Source organism: Sorex fumeus, unplaced genomic scaffold (assembly GCF_029834395.1).
Source record: "Sorex fumeus unplaced genomic scaffold, SorFum_2.1 ptg000011l, whole genome shotgun sequence".
NCBI classification, from domain to species: domain Eukaryota; kingdom Metazoa; phylum Chordata; class Mammalia; order Eulipotyphla; family Soricidae; genus Sorex; species Sorex fumeus.
In genome coordinates, this window is record NW_026606068.1 from 732,433 (window position 1) to 753,131 (window position 20,699).

At 43.0% G+C, this 20,699-nt stretch overlaps 1 protein-coding gene across 1 annotated transcript in view; it reads right to left on the reverse strand.

Moving 5' to 3' along the window:
- Window positions 1-20,699, reverse strand: part of WLS (Wnt ligand secretion mediator) — a 123,427-nt gene that overhangs the window by 69,233 nt on the left and 33,495 nt on the right. Inside the window, exon 2 of the mRNA XM_056110866.1 lies at window positions 10,099-10,371. Coding sequence (XP_055966841.1) covers window positions 10,099-10,371 — 273 coding nt within the window. The remainder of the gene's footprint in view (window positions 1-10,098; window positions 10,372-20,699) is intronic.

The window sequence follows — 20,699 nt, forward strand, 5'->3', positions numbered from 1 at the left end:
TTCCTATAGAGCAGATCAGCAGATCAGACATGTAATTGAAAGAGTTGAGCTTAACAAATACTATTTCCAAATAATAGAGATACAGGTTTCCATGCTCCAGTTAATGAAAACATGTTCCCAATGGCTACCCTCAACATGAGGTGTGATACCCTCTCAAGGGGAGAAATAATTCAGGAATAAGAATAAGATGCTCCTAATATTTGTTATCCTAAATCTCTTAACCAAAAATAGTCTTTTCCCACAATTTAAGTGTTTTCTATGCCTAGTAAAAGAGTGATTCATGCTAGTAAATTCTAGGCTTTCATCTTCACTTGAAGGGGGCTTGAGGTTCCATAAGGAAAAGAGTACTGATCATGTGAGTCCATTTAGAATATTAGTAATCTTCCTACCTTGAATTTACCTCGACAAAATCCCAATTTCATCTAAATCTCTCAGATATTTTTGGTAAATTTTGAGATTTCAGGTTTTTGGTGTATTTTTGTTTTGTTTTTGTTTTTTTTGTTCTGTGAGGTTGGAGGCAATAGGCACAGAGATACTTTGAACTTTTTATTTCTACACATTAACTCTGATTGAGAAAAGTAAAAAAAAATATCAAAGGTAACTTTAAACATCTTCACACCAGCCTTCAGTAAGAAGACTCCAATCAGCAATATTTCACACAAACAGAGGCCATAAGGTCCTGAATCAAAGGTCCCCTGTGGTGGCAGAGAGTAGAGGTGACTGGCATTAAGGGGGATCTGAAGATCTTTTTTTTTTTCCTGGTGCTCCTTAACATTGATGGAGAATAGAAGTTTGGCTGTGTGACAACTAACTTATCAGCCTGTTTTATCCCAGTACCTGTGGTTTTTATGGCACAGGAACTGACCTACCTCACTAATCAATAACACTTGCCTGAGAGTGGTTAAAAATACATCGGGGAGGGGCTGGAGAGATAGCACAGCGGGTAGGGCGTTTGCCTTGCACGCGGCCGACCCGGGTTCGATTCCCAGCATCCCATATGGTCCCCTGAGCACCGCCAGGAGTAACTTCTGAGTGCAGAGCCAGGAGTAACCCCTGTGCATCGCTGGGTGTGACCCAAAAAGCAAAATCGGGGAGAAGACCGAGGGATGGGGGAGGCTCTATGGTAGATCAGTTATCTCTCAAGTTTTGTCCCACCACTGTCTCATATCATCAGTCACAATCTCTGGCATCACCTTGGTGCCACAAACGCAACCTCTAAACCAAGTGTAGATGAGCACCACAGTCAATGTGGAAGCACCAAAACCAAGTGTGCAACCCTGGAAAGCACCATAATCCAATATGTGAACCACAGACACAAAAACAACACAAAGGGAAGACAGGAAGGCAATAAAAGAACACAACTCTTGTTTATGGCCGACAGTAAATTCGCAGAAGGCTCCCCTGACTACTTTCAACACATTCACTGCTAATCACTCTGGATAATGGGGCAGTCTGGTTTTTACAGCAAACAGATTGTTACTTTACTCTGGTTGTCTTTATGTAGTGTCTACCCAACATTCTATAGCAAATACACAAATGGAAGAACACAAGCATGTCATTAAAAGTTAGGAAAATGGACCGGAAAAATAGCTCATCAGACTGGAAATGCAAGATTGGCCTATTCTTGCAAACCTTGTTCATTTCCCTGGCATGGTACCCTAAGCACTTCCAGGAGTGTGGTGTGGTGCCAGGACTGATTACTGGTCAGCCACAGGCACAAAACACAAGGAATTCCTGAGCAGCATCAGGTGTGGCATAAAAACAAACAGATGACCAGAGATATAGTACAGCAGGTAGAGTGCTTGTCTTGTTTGTAGCCAACCTGGTTTGAGCCCTGGCATCTCATGTGGTCTCCCAATCTCCACCAGAAGTGATCCCTGAGCATAGAACCATGAGTAAATCCTGAGCACAGTTAAGTGTGGCCCCAAATTCTCCCCTTAAAAAAATTTTTTTTAAAAGAAGGTTAGGTAACTCTCCTGGGCCCCTGAGCCATCTAACTTAAGGTTAGGAAATTAATTATCAGTATCATTATAATCATTTTTTGGTGTGAAGTGTGCTGTGCAGAAATAATTTGAGTTTGAGAGAAGAAAAATCATGCCATCATGAATCCATCACATAGTTTCACATGGCCCTTGCCATAAAGAAACAAGCAATAGTATGGAATAGTCCAGGGTAACAGGCAAAATATAACTAATATACCTAAGAACAGAATGATCCAGGTCTAGGTTTTCCACACCCACAGCTCGTACCTATTTTCTAGTATTTTTTCCATGTGAAAAGTCTTTAGATCCCTGAAAATTTTATATATGCAACTCAAGAGAGAAAAAATTCATTCTGAGATTTTTATGCCAATGATTCTCAGTGCTTTTTTTCTCTTTCCACAGCCTGTAAAATTGAAATATGGGCAGAGACAAGTCTAAAAAACCAAAAACCAAATACAACACTCCTTCTTTGATCTCTGTCCCAAGATTCCTCAGAAGCATACCCAGGGAGAGTCTGAGGTCATGGGAAGTATGTAACTGGCAACTGTAATTAGCAAAAGGATAGTCCATCACTAATGGGTACCCAAACTACATTTCACTGTAGATTCACTGAATCACAAATTATAGTACACATCTAAAAAACCAAGTGGTGCCCACTTTAAAGTATCTTTATAAATACAGAATTTGTTCTAAATCAGAATTTTCAATTAGGGCCATATGGTCTTCAGGTGGCCCCCAGGGTATTCCCGGGAGGGCACAGGTAAAAATGGAGTAAACTGGGACTGGGGGTTACTGTTAGGATGGGAGTACCCCAGGAAGGAAAGGACACAATCAGAAAAAAGAGTGAGGTATGGTAATTTTTTTTCAATGACAATATATCCACATGCCAATTTAATCTGGTTTCTTTCTCATACTCTTTGGTCTAGTCACTTCTCCCATTTCCCAACTCTTTGCAGTAAGCATTGAAGTCTGAGTCATTCCAACACCTCAGAAGCACCAAGCTTCCCCAAGTCTCTAGATTCTCTTCAATTGGCCTTTCCTCCCCAGTGCTTACAGACTACTGTTTTAAAATTATCTCCATGAAGGGGTGCAGTAGGGGTGGGGATACTGGGGACATTGGTGGTATAAAATGTGCACTGGTGGAGGGATGGGTGATAGATCACTGTATGACTGAAACTCAAACATGAAGCTTTGTAACTGTATCTCACAGTGATTCAATTAAAAATAAAAAACTATTTCCATTTAATGTGGAACTGGCACTATTTTTCAGATTTATCACTGGGTGACAGTTGTAGGTTTCAAAAATATTTATGTCAAGGGTGATAAGTAGTGGTTCTACACAAAATTACTTTTACTAAGGTAGATTTCTCTTTTGCTTAATTTGCATGGAATACATTCTTGCTCAATAATAAAATACAATACTAACCAACTTAACTGTATATAATCCCTTTTAGTATTATAAAAAAAAGCCCTCTAATTGCTTTAATTATTATAGACTAACCTATAATGTTATCACTGCCTCCAAGGGCATCAGTCTGATTAAACCTCAGAATTGATGAAATAATGATCAGATTTATTTTAACGTCCATCCGAATACATTTTTCTAGTATCCAAAGATTTGTCAACATATTAAAACCTGGGCTGAAGAGATAGTACAGGATTTAAGCACTTGATTTGCATGTGGCTGACCGGTAATCAGTCCTGGCACCACATTGAATACCATGAGACTCAACCCCAAGCACAGAGCCAAGAGCAACCTTGAGTACTTCCTGGTGTGACCAAACCTCCTTCCCCACCAAAGAAGCTTAAAAGGTCCTAAAATCTATAAAACCTATGTTAGACAGACTATCACTATCACCCTGTTGTTCATCAATTTGCTAAAGCAGGCACCAGTAACGTCTCCATTCATCCCTGTCACGTGCTAGTGTAGCCCGATGGCATATTGGGGGCTCTTTCAGGGTCAGGGGAATGAGGACCATCATTGTTACTGTTTTCGGCATATTGAGTATGCCATGGGTAGCTTGCCAGACTCTGCCGTGTGGGCGGGATACTCTTGGTAGCTTGCCAGGCTCTCGGAGAGGGATGGAGGCTTTTTGGGAAGCAGCTAATCACCTTTACAGATGTTCCCAGTTAGGCATATGTGCGGGCAAGATACTCTCGGTAGCCTGCCGGGTTCTCTGAGAGCGAGAACTAGAGCTTGGTTTTATAGTCTCTTGGCCGTTGATGGGGTTACATGGCAGCTGGTGGGTGTAACTGTCTAGCTACTGGAAGATGGGGGATCTGGGTGGAGGAGGCCCAGTCCCGATCCAAGCAGGCTTGGAGATCTCAGCCCCGGATCCCACACACCTGGGTTCCTCTGCCAGTTCCTTCATGTGTGAGGCTTGTCCTAGCATGTGGAAAGTGGTCTCAGCGTGGCTGTGGCTGGGTCCTGGAGGTCTTCAGCTGCCGGGGCTCTGCTCAGGATGGAGAGAAAAACTCAACCCACCCCCCTCCAAGAGGCCCTGGTGAGGACAGCCAGGCGTGGGGGCAGGAGACTCTGCATTGTTCTCCTCAGACAGACAGGCCAGAAAAATAATACAGGGGATGATAGTGCAGGTTGCATGTGGTCAATCCAAATTCAATCCTGGAGCACCATCAGGAGTGGCCCTGGAGTAGAGTTCCTATGTACTGGTGGGTGTGACCCAAACTCTCCCCCTTTACAATAAAGACATAGATAAAACTGGGGCTGGAGAGGTAGTAAAGTGGGTAGGACTCAAACTCAGCACATGTGGGTTTGATTGCTGGCATTCCAGATCATCCTTGACAATTCATCAATTTGCTCGAGGGGGCCCAGTAATGCCTCCATTGTTAGACTTGTTGTTACTGTGTTTGGCATATCGAATACGTCACGGGGAGCTTGCCAGGCTCTACTGTGCGGGCGAGATACTCTCGGTAGCTCGCCAGGCTCTCCAAGAGAGGCAGAGGAATCGAACCCGGATTTGCCCAGCCACCTGGGCACAAGGCAAACACCCAACCTGCTATGCTATCGCTCCAGCAATCCACTAATGAACAAAGAAAAACTATCATTCCTTAATTGACACCTAACCTGATGGAGCCAGGAACAACCCTTGAGTACCACCAGGTGTGGCCCAAAATCAAACAAAAACTTTAATCAGGACCAAAGAGACCGCTAAGACCTGAGTTCAGCCTTTACATGCAAAAGGGGACCTGGTCCAAGCCCCAACAACACGTGATTCCTCCAGCACTCCTAGGTGTCACCCTGAACTCTGACCCAGGAATAGTCCCAGAGCTCCTCTGGCTATGCCCTCCCAAAGTCAAGAAAACAATATTTACTAAATATACTTTAGAATTTTCTGAGAGGTTATAGAATAATTTAATTTAGAAATATATAATTATCTTCTAATATTTCACATGAACTCACCTGAGGCACTGTGTTAGACATCTAAACAATTTTGATGCCAGGTTCCAAAACCTACTACAACAGGCAAATGGTAATAGAATTAAACCCTTTCCTTACCACTGGGAAACAGAACTTCCCCTTAAACAATTGCTCAAGTATAGGACTACATGCCAAACAACAACCCGTCATGCTAACAGGCTGCTTTAAAGAGAGACCTATTAGTCCATTCAATTTTAATCATCTGAACCTCAATTTAATCAAGAAGAGCAATAGATGAGCATAGCATCCATGACTGGTTTGAGTTATATTAAAATTAAATAGATTAAAATTGGGCTGGAGTTATAGCACAGCCGGTATGGAGTTCCCCTTGCACGCACGCAGCCAACATGGCCAACCAGAGTTCGATTCCTCTGCCCCTCTTGGAGAGCCCGGCAAGCTACCGAGAGTATCTCACCTGCACAGCAAAGCCTGGCAAGCTACTCGTGATGTATTTGATATGCCAAACACAGTAACAAGTCTCACAATGTTACTGGGCCCGCTCGAGCAAATCAATGAACAACGGGAGGACAGTGACAGTGACAGATTAAAATTACATTCAGAACCAGAGAGATAGTACAGTCTATAAGATAGTACAGTCTATAAGATTGGCCTTGGGGACTAGAGCGATAGTATAGAGGATAGGGAGTTTGTCTTGCACGTGGCTGACCCAGGTTCGATTCCCAGCATCCCATATGGTTCCCTGACAACCAGGAGTAATTCCTGAGTGCAGAGCCAGGAGTAACCCCTGAGCATTGCGACCCAAAAGCAAAAAAAAAAAAAGTTTGTCCTTGTACTAGGCCAATATGGGTTCAATCCCAAGTACCCCTAGAAGTGATCTCTGAGCAGAAATCCAGGAATAAACACTGAGCACTGCTGGGTGTGGCCCCCAAACCCAAAAAAAGTCAAATAAAATAGAGTTATTTAACAAAAGAATATTTGAAGGGCCAGGGAGATACTTCAAGTGGTAGAGCACATGCGGAACACATATAAAACCACAACTTTAATCTTTGGTATTTCATGGCCCCCTGAGCACCTGCAACTATAGTCCTGTTGATCTCTGAGCACCCACCTGACACTGAACTACCAGGTCCACACAACAGGGCTGAGAATCACCCAGAATGACCCCTATAAAAAAATTGCTTAGGGGAGGGATAAGGTGGGCACCGCAATCTGTTGCTTGACATTCCTTTTTTCCTGCAGGAGAGCAACATAATCCAAAAAATATTTTCATGGACAGCTTCCTAAATGCAAAGTTGCCCCCTGGGCACTCATTAACTCTCCAGGTGCCTTAGCAACATTTCATCTATGTAGATGGCAGGGAGAATCCCCTCAACACTGCAAAAACAGATTGCACCAAACAATAGCACTGGACATGTGGATAGCTCAAAGCTGCAGGCATTTAGGGCCCAAAAACTCAGGAAGAACCTTGGAGTTTCCCCTTCGCTGTCTAAATAGTGCACCATCCCCATTGGCCACTATGGTATAGTAGGAGTTTGCTTTGGATAGCATTTAAACTCCACACATGTCTCTGTCCAGGACCCCGTGTCTCTGTAGGCTTTTCATACATACAAATTCAAATTTCTTTTTCTCATCAGCTTACAAACAAACATTATCCTTCTGTTGTTCATTGATTTTGCTCGAGCGGGCCCAGTAACGTCTCCACTGTGAGACTTCTTGTTACTGTGTTTGGCATACTGAATACTCCTGGTAGCTTACCAGGCTCTCTAAGAGGGGCAGAGGAATCGAACCTGGCTCAGCCAGGCTGGCTGTGCGCAAGGCAAATGCCCTACTGCTGAATGTCTTTTTAATTATTTGGGCAGCCAATGAACCTGAAAAGGTGGCACGAATTTCTTGCCCCTCCCTGAAATCAGTCATGAAGGAAAGATGTTCATGGAAGGGCCAGTTTTATTCAGCAGGGAAAGTGTATGGAACTCCTACAAGAACCTGGGTGCATGTCACATGTGGAAAAACTTAAGGACATGTCACAAGTGGGGGTCATGTCACCGGTTTTGTGGGATGTGAAGGTTTTCAAGAAGAGCATTGGGGCTGGAGAGACAGTACAGGTGAAGGCACCCTAGTCCGATCCCCAGTACCTTTACCAGGAGTGACACCCAAGGGCAGAGCCAGGAGTAGTACTCCACACCCCCAGTACTGGTTAAGTGTGGCCTCAAATCCAGGAGAACCCCGTCTTCTTTTAGAGAAGGGGGAAAGGAAAGGGAAGAGGTTCACTCTGGGTAAAGGTACAAAGGGAGAGAACATCCTGTGGATATCTTTGTGGAGGAGGACAGGATGTGAATACATAGATTGAATATGTAGAATATGTGAATCTATATAGGCAGGTGAGCCGTGAAAGCTAAGAACTCAAATGGAAGGGTCTCAGAATGCATACCTTATCTGTGCGTTCTGTGTAAAAAGAACAGATTACGGAAGTAACTTCGTAATTCTGTTCCTGCCTCTTCTCAAGTGCAGGTACTGGCTTAGTTCTCACCTACAGAATACAGCAGAGGACACAAGATGTCTCTTCTTGCTCTTATCTCAAACTTTGACGCTGGTCAGTAGGAGCCCAGAGGTGAGACACGGGTCACAGAGGATCCAGGTCTGCCAGTCTGGAGGCCTTGGATCCCCTTCACCTCCCATTCTACCTTCCCTAGTAACTGCATTTGAGAAGAGACAGGGATCAAAGTAGGAGTTTCTTCCGTAGTCTGTTCATTCTTCTGCTCAGAATGCATGATGAGGTGCACACCTGAGGCCTTTCCACTTGAGTTCTTACCTTGCACAGCTGACCTGCCTATATAGATTCACCTATTCTACCTCTTCCTCTGCCAGTACCTTCATGCGTGTGCAGAGTGGTCTCAGCATGGTGGTGGCTGGTTCTGGAGGTCTTCGGCTGCCAGACCCCTGGTCGGGGTGGGGAGGGAAACTCAACCCACTCCCTTCCAAGGGGCCCCTGCGAGGACAGCCAGGCGCGGGGGCAGGAGACTCTGCGCTGTTCTCTTCCAGGAGCTGGGTTTTATAGTCTCTGGGTCTTGGCTGTTGATGGGATTACACGGCGCCAGGGGGCCAGTTGGTGGGTGTGACCGCTGCCTACTGGAATATGGAGAGGAACAAAGGCATGCAGGTCCCGGGGCTAAGATCTCCAAGCCTGCTTGGATCGGGGCTGAGCATCCTCCTCCCAGATCCTCCATATTCCAGTAGGCAGGGGTCACACCCACCAACTGGCCCCCTGGCGCCGTATAATCCCATCAACGGCCAAGACCCAGAGACTATAAAACCCAGCTCCCGGAAGCGTGCGGCTGCGCAACATCTTATTATCTCATTCTTACTTTGGACAAACTGGCAGGCTACAGAATGTAACCTGCTCACATGGCAGAGTCTGGCAAACTCCCCGTGGCGTACCCAATATGCCAAATACCTTTAACAATGATGGGTCTCATTCTTCTAACCCTGAAAGAGCCTTGAGTATGGCACTTTTTAAAAAAATCTCAGGGCTAGGATGAAGGAGACGTTACTGGGGCCTGCTCGAGGCAATCGACAAACAACAGGATGGTTCTGATTGTGATTCTACCTCTTTAGTCTACATATTCACATCCTTTCTGGTCTCCACCAAGCAATTGCAGATCCACCACAGCTTGATATTAATCAAGAAGGTACTATCAGGCTCTATCCAGGATGATCCCCAATCTGAGCCCCAAAGAAATGAGAGATGATGCCTGTTTGTGTGTTTCATCTGCTCAATTTTAGGGTCACTTATTCCCTAGGCTGAATACAGTCAGCAGTCAGCGATTATTTCACATTGAGCACAAGAGTCCAGCTCTTCCTTCATACTTGGAGTTCAAAGATACAGCCCAGCTAAGTAGCCATGAGAATAAAATGCAGTGTGCTTGATCTTCACCCACAAGTCTCAGTAGATTAGTTCATCTGTTCCTCATCTCCACCCAGGCTTCAATGCACAGACTACTCCCAAGTACATATTTCTTCACCCCCCACCCCCTTCACCCTTGAGCCTGCTGCAGCAGAAAAGAAACGATCGCTTCCTCCTCAAGCTAAGGTGTCCTGGACTGTCCCCAGAGGGTCCAGGTAGCTCAGAAAGCCCCTATCATCTCACAGCATGCTGAAATGTCCTACGTCCTGAAAACCTGAATCATCACTGGCAAGCTAAAGAACAGAACCTAGTTTTGTGGGCCAAGAGAGCTCCGACACCACTGGTTCCCACTTGACGGATTTTTTTCGAAGGTGATCATTTTTCTCATTGTCCAGATGGAAAAGATATTTGTTGAACCCTGGACCTATGTAGCAATCCTCACATCATTGCACAAGCAGAGGCTCCTGTGACCTGAGAGAGGTGATGGTGGTTTGGGCAAGACTTACAGTAGTCACATTTCCTGGATTTGAATCTGGTTCTGCTCTCTCTAGATGTTTGATCTTGGGCAGTTTCCTAATGTTTTAGATTTCAATGTATAAAATGAGACAATAAGGCCTACCTGCAGAGAATGCATGGAAAGAGAAAACGTGCCAAACATATAAAGTCTTCACAACAATACCGTCAATGACTGTCGACTGGCCCAATGAGTATCAGTTACTGTTACCATAACTGGCTCTGCAAGAAGCCCCCAAAGAGAAATGTCACCCTGCCCTCCCCAAGGTAGGAGGAAAGGGAGGAGTGGGTGATGAACTTACTGATTTGGTTGTTCAGCCTGAAGGCGATGTCCAGCTGCAGGATAAACAGCATGAACTGAAACCAAGGACTCATCTCCATTTTGGGGAGCGGAATGTGGACCGAAAACACAATGTCATTGGCTTCGATTTGCCTCTTAAAGGCCTCATCGATGTCTCGGATCTTGTTGCACTGGTTAGGTCCCCAAGGCATAAACCATTTTGTTTTGTGATGGTTTTTGAGGACATCCACACACTTGACAGACATGTAAGACACGGCAGATGTTGGCCCGGGAGCTGAAAAGAGAAGAAAAGGTTTTAAGTTCTAGAAAAGTCATCCACTGAAAAGTGCTCCTCTCTGGCTAATAATCTTTTCACCTCTCTGTTTTCTGTTTTCAGATTGATTTTATAATCCACGAGAGGCAATAGTTAGGGATCTTCCCACATCCAGGCAAGGTACCCATGGTGACCTCTGTAAGTACCAAAATGCGTCCTCAGGAGCATTCTCCTTTGGGCTACTGTGATGTACTGAAATAATATTATTTGTAACCACTTTGTTCAGTTACCTCTTCACTCCAAACAAATAGCACAACAATCTACTGTACTTCCGAGAGGGTTTGGGTGCACCAGTCCACCTCCCAGAGGGTTTGGGTGCACCAGTCCTTTGGAAAACAGTGTTTTCAGTCAGGACCTACAATCAAATTACTGTGGCCTCATCTTCTGTAAGCTGGTTAAATCTACAGGAATGTCAGGATCCTCATTTGAGAAACTAGCTAATTTCTAAGGTTCAACCACGATTGCTTACTTCTATGGTTCATAACTCTCAAATTCTACAGCATTACTTTCAAGTGAGAGAAAACAATATATAGTCTGTAGGGTCCTACTGAGTGAAGTATTCATCAGAGGGAGGGAATCCAAACACAGATACTTCAAAAGGACTTTCCAATGTGACCCATGCATTTCCAAGGGGATCCAAAGGGGTTGACAAACTTGAAATACAGATTAGGAAAACTGCTCTTTTGTGATTATAAAATGGTGATTATAAAACAGTGACATGACTCATTAGAATATTTGAAAAAAAGAAATTCTAAAGCTCAAACACTTATCCAAAGTCCCACTAGAGGGAAGTAACCACTATTAGAACTGTATCAGATTTCTGTTTTCTCTCTGTGTGTAATTAGATAAAAAATTATACTTAAATTGTACAATTCAAAAATACCTATTGTACTAGCACAGACTTTGAGAAAAGGGTACCACCATATACATAGTCTTATAGCTTTTTTTCTTCTTACCCTCTTCAAGAAACAGCGGTACACAGATTCTGTCCATCTGCCTGGTCTAGAGTCAAATTCTGGCGCTCTCTCTCCTAATTGTTTCTTCTCTAGTCCACACCAGCAAAGTTTGGGGTGAATTATTAAACTTGTTTGTGTATTAGTTTTATTGTCTCTTAAATGGCCATAATAATAGTACCTACTTCTGAGTCACTGTTTACATGAAACAAGTTAGCATATGATAAGTACTCAGAATTGCCCTTGTGCATATGAAAAATAGAAAATTAATATCAGGCACCATACTATAAATATTTCTATATACTCAAAATCTTTTTCAACTACAAACTGAAAATAATAATACACTAAATTTACAGAGGTATACAAAATGAAATTTAATTACACTACACTGGTTTTAGAACTCAAGAAATGAGAATAAAGTCTTGCCTAATAGTAATTTAGATATCCCACGTATCATTGAAATTTGTTTAAGGCACATCTTAATATAGAAGTGCGAGATTTTATATAAGCTGTTTTATTTGTGTTTTTTTCATGTTTTGGTACTTAGAGAGAATTTCAAATCCAACAGTCACCTTTATTGCTTTTAGATATTTTTCATAATTTAATGATAAAATATTTAAGTATTTAACCCATCTAAAAAATGAAGTAAAATGAGTATTTACTTTGTTATCTTATTCCTCCAAAATTTTTTTTGCTTTGTTTTGGGGGGCTAACCCAACGATGCTCAAGGTTTACTCCTAGCTCTGCACTCAGGAATTACTCCACTCACAGTAATTGAACCCTGGTCACTCGCATGCAAAGCAAGCACCCTGCCTGCTATAGTATCTCTCCAGTCCTTACTTTATTAAAAATTAATATCTTGTACTAAATGAAATGGGCTGGAGCGATAGCACAGCAGGTAGGGCGTTTGCCTTGCACGCAGCCAACATGGCTGACCCAAGTTCAATTCCTCCGCCCCTCTGGGAGAGCCCGGCAAGCTACCGAGAGTATCTCGCCCGCACGGCAGAGCCTGGCAAGCTCCCTGGGATGTATTCAATATGCCAAACTCAGCAACAAAAAATCTGATGATGGAGACGTTACTGGGCCCGCTTGAGCAAATAGATGAACAATGGGAGGACAGTGACAGTGACAGTGACTAAGTGAAATATGCTTATTTGTTACTATAGGTAAGTCATCACCTTTGACTTATGTGCACCAACAAGATTTTCTGGAAGATCTTTCTATTCTGTGATTTAGATTGCCAACTGAAGTCCCCAACACACTGTTTTAAATATGGCAAAGTCTGTATAGAGTAACAGAATAAATATATCAAATTCACTTCAAATTTAAGGGGTTTTTTTGCTGTAATTTTCGCTGAAATTACATTAAGGTAAGGTAAAGGTAAAGGCCCTCCCGTTGATCATCGATTTGCTCGAGCGGGCCCAGTAACGTCTCCATTGGAGACTTTGTTGTTACTGTGTCTGGCATATCGAATACTCTCGGTAGCTTGCTGGGCTCTCCGAGAGGGGCGGAGGAATCGAACTCGGGTCGGCCATGTTGGCCGCTTGTAAGGCGAACGCCCTACCCGCTGTGCTATCGCTCCATTACAAACACAAATTAACATGAACCAGTCAGAATCCCTTCCCAAATTTTCATTTCCTCACCCACCAAGAACAATGATTTGGGCTTCCCTTCACTGGAGTGCATTTTAACAGTCTACTAAAATGTTTCCATTTACTTCATGGGAACCCCTTATTAGCACAAAAATATATTTTGAAATGTACTCATGAAATTTTTTTCTCTAAAAGTAGTTAAGGGAAAACATTATAACTTGATGGCTTATGTGTATGGTTTAAATTTTTTAATTCTGTGCACAAAACACATGGCATACTGTGCTTTCAGACCTTTCATGAGCAGAAATGATCTCTTTGTGTAACAAATGTCACAAAGCAATATAGAAGAATATATATGAAGAACTTCGTTTTTGAGGCTAAAGTGTGTATTATTAATATTTGGCGCCACTTCCAAGGCTTAAGTGCACATTTCCATACACATCTTAATGATAAATTTCAAGTGACATGTTATGTTAGCAGAAAACGGTCAGTGTTTAATGTCACCAGAAAACACAGCACAAGTACACTCTAGTAGAAAGGCTCTTGAACACTGTAACTCCGAATCACCACTAATCCATGGTGGAAGGGAGGGGGGGGGAGGGGGGAGGGGGGGGGAAGGGGGGAAGAGCCAGAAAGTTTTTCTCTAAAACTCAAAATGGGATCGCCAATTTACAATGAAGTCATCTAAAATCAGACTCCTCACTTATTATTAGAAATGTGCATCAATCAAACTTCGGTTATCTTGATTCAGCTGACATTTGAAACACTAAATGACACATTCAACTAAACCCTTTTTAATGTGGTTGGACAAATAAACAGAGAGACAAAAGTCATGAATTCTATTTTTGGTCAACATCCTCAAACTGACTATTTGCTGCAGAAAATAGTTATGACATTTGAAAACTTCTATTCTTTCAACAGGAACGTAACCTTTTCTGTATTTCTTTTCTTTTCCTTTTTTCTTTTGAAAAACAAATTTTTCCCTCCGTAGACCAAAATGAAACATAACTAGCTGAGTTCTTCAGCTAAGCTCCAAAACCACATTCCAAACTTAATAACAGAGAAGCTGAACACTTTATGGGCACAAAGGCTGCATTTTTAATGGACACAGTGAACGCCTGTCTTTGTAGAGGCCTGAGTTATTTTCATTCTTTCATTAGTCTTGTGTTTTTGACATAAAGAAAAAAAATCCCAGGAATACTAATATTTTCATAAAGATCATGGCAACGAACTTGGAAAAGCCACAAGTACATCTCAAGCTTTGCTATGAGAATCACAAATGATTTCCCTCACTTGAATAAATTAGTCCTCCAGTCCCCAAAACCTTTTGCATAACTTAAAAACATGAAGATAATTCAACATTTTCAATGCTTCTAGTAGTACTCAAGGAACAAAACACTTGTATTGTTTGAAAAGTAAACAGATGTTTTGATTTTCTTTCAGAAAGGGCAGTAAATATATTGTGGGTGGTGGGGTGGCGGTGGGGGCGTCATGTTTTTACAACACATGCCAACTTCCTACTCCAACTAACAATGAATCCACAGGTGTTTCTTTATGTAAAAACAGCACATCAAAGTAAACTGAACAAAAATGCTTGGAGCTAGTGGAGAAGCATTTATATTGGTTGCAGTCAATTCTAACTATGACCTAGACTGCTTGGTTTAGACAACAGTGTCTAAAATCAAAAGAGATTTGATTTTCATCTTCAAATGTTAAGAAAAGAGAAGCATGAAAGATTGTCTTGGAAGAGAAAGACACAGTGGAAGAATCAAAAATCATCTGCCACCTTTGAAATAGCTAAGAAGTCCATGTGATGAAGACCTTACTTAGAGACCAGTGTGGTTCTAAAAATTAATAGAGTTTGTCTATTCAAGAAAGGGCTGGATGAATTCAGGTCAACAAACTAAGTGTTTGCTCAGGTGAAAGCTAGAAATAGCTGCTTCTGAGTATTGCTCAGTTACAATATCACCCAGCTGCTTCAGCAAACATAAATGTCCCCAATCCCCATCTGTATCACCTACCTGGAAACAGGTGGCCCACAGCAGTGCGACTGAGTGGAGAGAGCAGTTTGACCCAAAACAAGTATATCGGGTCACTGGAGACTGTTTCATTTCAAAGACTGCATTTCAAATGCGCGAAGAAGTCTAAAACCAGGAGCTAGGAGCCAGAGAGACACCCTGGGCAGGATGCTTGCCTTGCACACAGACCTGGGTAATGCCTGTGGTCCCCTGAGCCCCACCAGGTGTGAGCCCTGAACACCACATGTGTTCGATAATTAAATTAAACAAATAAATATGAATAAATCAGAAGCTACACCCTGAAAACACTGGCACTTCAAGTTCAGTCCCTTTGACTCCACTGTAGGAAGAAATTGTAAAACTGATCCGACATAATATTCTGCTTTAAAGTGCTAAGAAGTCAGGAAGATGTATTTGTATTGGGGGGGGGGGGGGCGAGTGGTTTCCACACCTTCTGGTGGTCAAGGGACTATGTGATACAAGGGATCCGATGTGGATCTTCCACATGCAAAGCATGCACTCAGCCTGTTGACTGTCTCTAGGTGAAGTCAGACTCCCAATGCAAGGCTATGAGGACCTACACAGGGGCCTGGATGATGCTGAAAACATTTGCCTGGAAAATTAAAGGCCATGAGTTCAAATGTTGGTGCCACATGCATGCATAATACTGAGAGTCCTTTGTTAGTGATTTTTGGGACGCAGGACTGAAGGGTGGTGTAGTGGCTTAGAAAAAGCCCACAGCACACATGAGTTCTGGTGCTTTATCCCATTATCCCTGGTGCTGTGCATTCAAGCTCTGAAAAAAACAGATCAGTTTGGAGAGATGATTGCTCAAAGTACTTTATGAATATGGGCCTGGTTCAATCGCTGGGAACACATGAGCCCCCAAGCATGATCTGTCAAGCACCTCCAGAAGCCATTTCTAAGCATGGACTCAGGAATTAAACCCTGTGCACTGTAGGCAGCCCCCGCCCCCCACTTTCTCTCCAAAAAAGCAAAAACAAAAACAAAAAACCTTCAGAGGCTCCTTAGTGACATGTATTACTAAGACTTAAACTACATTTCCCAAGTACATCTTGAGTTCTATGTACTCAACCAATACTGTACAGTACTGGAGTGACTGACAAATAGGTCAGCCCTAAGAAATGTACACAAAATGAGGAAAATAGGCAATAAATTCCATAATTACAGGGGAGAAAGTGAGTTATAATTGTGGTGAATGCTATATTTATCCTGACATTACATGAGGAAGGTAGGAGAAATAAATTCACTGGAATGAGGCAAGAATTCCAGTCAGCATCACAGGGTAACCTTGAATTAAAATGTAAGTGAACAATGACTAAACCTGTACTCCTTTCTGGAAGAATATTCATTGACTCCAGTCAGCTTCCTGTTAGGGCTTCTTAAAGGGCTGTGCCATGTACAAATTACTATGCAGCCAACCACCGCTGCTATCATGCTCAAAGTTGAGTCAACATCAAATCATTAGCCCCTACTCTCTCTGGAACATGTCATTAAAGAGTTGAATGGAGATGCAAGTCTCAGGTGCCTCCCAGGAAGGTTAGGATAGAATGAGAACTGCATGCTGACCCAGTCTCTAAGTATTTAAGCCAATACTGTTGCTTGTTTGCCTTATCAAGAATCCTTGAGCAGGGGCTGGAGCAATAGCACAGCAGGTAGGGCATTTGTCTTGCACGTGGTTGACCAGGGTTCCAAGCATTGTCCCAGCGTGGTCCCCCGAGCACTGCCAGGAGTAATTCCTGAGTGCATGAGCCTGGAGTAAACCCCTGGGCAACACCAGGTGGGACCCAAAAAGAAAAAAAAAAGGAAAAAAAGAATCCTTGAGCAATTGTATTTTTATTATGTGGACAACCTGCTAACTAAAGATTGGGACAAGTGATATACCAGTTGCTCACAGAACAATGTGGGAGGTAGAAGTTGGCAAAGAAGCACATCTTGCTAGAAACTTGTTCTGGAAGATGTCTGCCAGGAATCATGGATTGTAGAGAGGGTTGGGGGTGGGAGTGGGGTGGGAGACTGTTTGCAGGTGTTGGGGACAGAGGGAAAGGGGAAGGCGGTGAAAAAAGCTTGTTCTAGGTCACAGGATTTTGAGAAAAATCACAATATGTTCTGCCGATGTTTTTGTTATAGTTTTAAAGGAAGTCCTTTAGCAGGGAAAATGCAGACTCACACCTAACTTGGTCTCAGCCCTTTCGCTTCGTCTGCCCTGTGGTGAAGTTCCACCAGGGTGCCTTGGCACAGACTCTGCTTCAGAAAGCAGACTCACAGCAGGAATTTGAAAGAGACTCACAAATCACCAAGGATGCTTTTTTGGACAACATCTTTTCTTCCACCTAATTCTTGACCTGTAAGTAGCCACAAGGACATAGGTGAGCTCAGCCGGGTGGGGCAGCGGGGAAGAGGAGGAGGAGCACAAGGCAGGAGGAGGAGGCACACAAGGGTAGTAATGGGACCAGGCAGCTTAGTCTCCTACTCAGCAATTCAGCCTCAAAATGCCTCTAAGGTCTCCATCATCAGTCAAAAAGCCTGTCCTGGAAAAGGAAGAAAGTTGGCTGTGGCAAGAAGCTGATACTGAAAGATTCATCTTCAATGGGCTATATGCAGGACTGTGGGGAACACATCCAATAACAGGGTAATTCATGTCTATTAGCATCAATAATCAGAACACCTTGATTTGAACAAAAGTGATGACTTTAAGTACATATGGTCAAATGATTCAGAAATATTTGGGAGAATTTGGGTTTTACAACTGCACACCAACTCAAAACCTAATGTCTATTTCACTCTCTAAAGAATGAAAACCTCCCTTATCTGGTATTCCTAAGAAATTCAGAGAAAATTAATTATTAAAATTGGTTCAAGCTTTGCTTACCTCAACATGGGACCTTTTGCTATAATTAAAAATCATATGAAATACATTGGGCTGGAGCGATAGCACAGTGGGTAGAGCGTTTGCCTTGCAAGTGGCCAACATGGCCGACCCAAGTTCCATTCCTCCGCCCCTCTCGGAGAGCCTGGCAAGCTACTGAGAGTATCTCGCCCACAAAGCAAAGCCTGGCAAGTTATCCGTGACGTATCTGCTATGCTAAACACAGTAACAATTGTCACAGTGGAGATGTTACTGGGCCCACTGGGCAAATCGATGAACAACGGGAGAACAGTGACAGTGACAGTGATGAAATACATTGGATCCTCAGGCCTTTCGATCATTGTAGAGTCTGCTTAAGATCTGGGGTATGTTTGAAGAAAGGGAACAGGCAAAGAACATAGGTGACAAAAAGTAACAGGACCAGATGAATTCCTGTTATTTACGCAACTATAGTTTTTATTCAGTGGTCCCCCAAAGTACTCATTTAACATAAAAGAACCTTCAGCTAAACTTCGAAGTGTGCTTTGAAATGTGTTTAATTGAGATCCCAAAGATTCTCCCTGCCTTTCCTGGGCTCTCAAACTTCCTATTGCTTTTTTTTTTTTTTTAATTTTTATTAGTGAAACACCATGAGGTACAGTTGTAGACTTACAAATCTGGAAAAAACTTGAGTGCCTGAGAACAGATGACTGCTTAAAGAAGCATTGGTACATCTACACAATGGAGTACTATGTAGCTGCGAGAAAAGATGAAGTCATGAAATTTACATACAAGTGGTACTACATGGAAAGTATCATGTTTTTTAATTTATTTGGAGCAATAGCACAGCGGTAGGGCATTTGCCTTGCATGCGGCCTGGCCAGCCGACCTGAGTTCGATTCCTCCGCCCCTCTCAGAGAGCCCCGGCAAGCTACCGAGAGTATCTTACCCGCATTGGCAAAGCTTGGCAAGCTACCTGTGACATATTCCATATGCCAAACACAGTAACAAGAAGTCTCACAATGGAGACTTACTGGGCCTGCTCGAGCAAATCGATGAAGATTGGGAGGACAGTGCTACAGTGATACTGTTCTTTATTTACTTATTTTTTTAGTTTTATTGAATTGCCATGAGATAGTTACAAGCTTTCATGTTTGGGTTACAATCACACAGTGATCAAACACCCATCCTTCCATGAGGGCACATTCCCCATCACCAATATCCCCAGTATACACCCCGCTTCCCACCCTCCCTCTGTCTCCAAGGCAGACATTATTCCCCATAATCTCTCTCTACTTTTGGGCATTATGTCAAACCTCCTATTGTAATTCTGGTTGAAAGCAAATGTGCTGGAGAGAGGGTTATCCTTAGTAGCACCAGGTCATACTCACTGAAGTTTCAGAAGTTGAGCATTTCTCTAAGTCATGCATATTCCTGAGCATTTTCCTCACCATTTCCTCTGGGAAAGTTCCTAAAGTGATTTCTTACTATCTGTCCCAGCAGGCATTGAAGTCCCCAAATGACTCATTATCTTGCCAGTTGCCATGCCCGCTGCAGTAAGTGTAAATAGACATGTTCAACTTGGTCCTTTTAGAGTCAACCAATTCAGTCTTTTTTTTCTTTTTCTCTTTTGGATAGGATGAAGATTGGGTCTCAGCTGGCAATCCTCAGGAGCTCCTCCCAATTCAGGGGTCATTGCTGGTGTTGCTAAGGGCTGGCACCTCAGGGAAAACATGTGGTGCCAGCGATAGAACCCCAGACCTCCTGCATGCAAAGTATGTGCTCTGGTCCTCTGAGCATCTCTCCTGCCTGGGTCTGTTCATTCCTTAATTAAAGGGATATGCAGTAATCATGGTTACTGAACCCACTGCCGATGAGGTAGATGAGATTCTCTATTTCAGCTGCACCAAGGAAAGTTTACCAGATTTCAGAGTGACACAGTGCTTCACCGTTTAATCTCAATTACCAGAGACCTAAAGTGGAACTACAGGGCCAAGACCAGGAGCAGAGACTGGGGGATTCCTTTAGCTCTGCCCTATGGGATACACTGAGGGGTGATGGTTAATTATACTAACATCTCTTTTAGGGAAGCTAAATCTTTCAGCACAGCAGAACATTCTTCTACACTAAACTTGCTTTTACCAACACACACACACACACACACACACACACACACACAAAAGAAAACCTCACAAACACCCCAACTAGCAGAGTCAAATGCAATATAATTTGTACTATACACATGAAAATAAAACACTAACTTAAAACCATTTCCTACACCATGCACTTCAGAATAAATAATGGGCATTTCAGCAGTGAATTTCAGATGTTGCAGCAAATACGTGTGTAACGCATTCTATCAATTAAAGTACATTGGAAAATATTTGATGCTTACACTGTAGGCAGATGGGGATTGTAAATGTCTGATCTGCCATCTCAAGTGTTCTGTGGCCAAATATGTAATAGCCCGAAAGAACAGATGAATGGGGTAAGTAGTGAGGAGGGATAATAACATAAGGACATTGGTTAAGAGTCTTGGTCACTTTGGTGGAACAGAGATGAGGTAACTGTGCATATCAAGCATCAACACTTTTGTGGCTCGAACTATGCACTGTAGCACTGTCCTCTCATTGTTCATTGATTTGCTGGAGTGGGCACCAGTAACATCTCCATTGTGAGACTTGTTGTTACTGTTTTTGGTATATTGAATACACCACGGGGAGCTTGCCAGGCTCTGCTGTGTAGGCAGGATACTCTCAGTAGCTTGCCAGGCTCTCCAAGAGGGATGTAGGAATAGAACCCAGGTCAGCCGTATGCAAGGCAAATGCCCTACCCACTGTACTATTGCTCCAGCCCG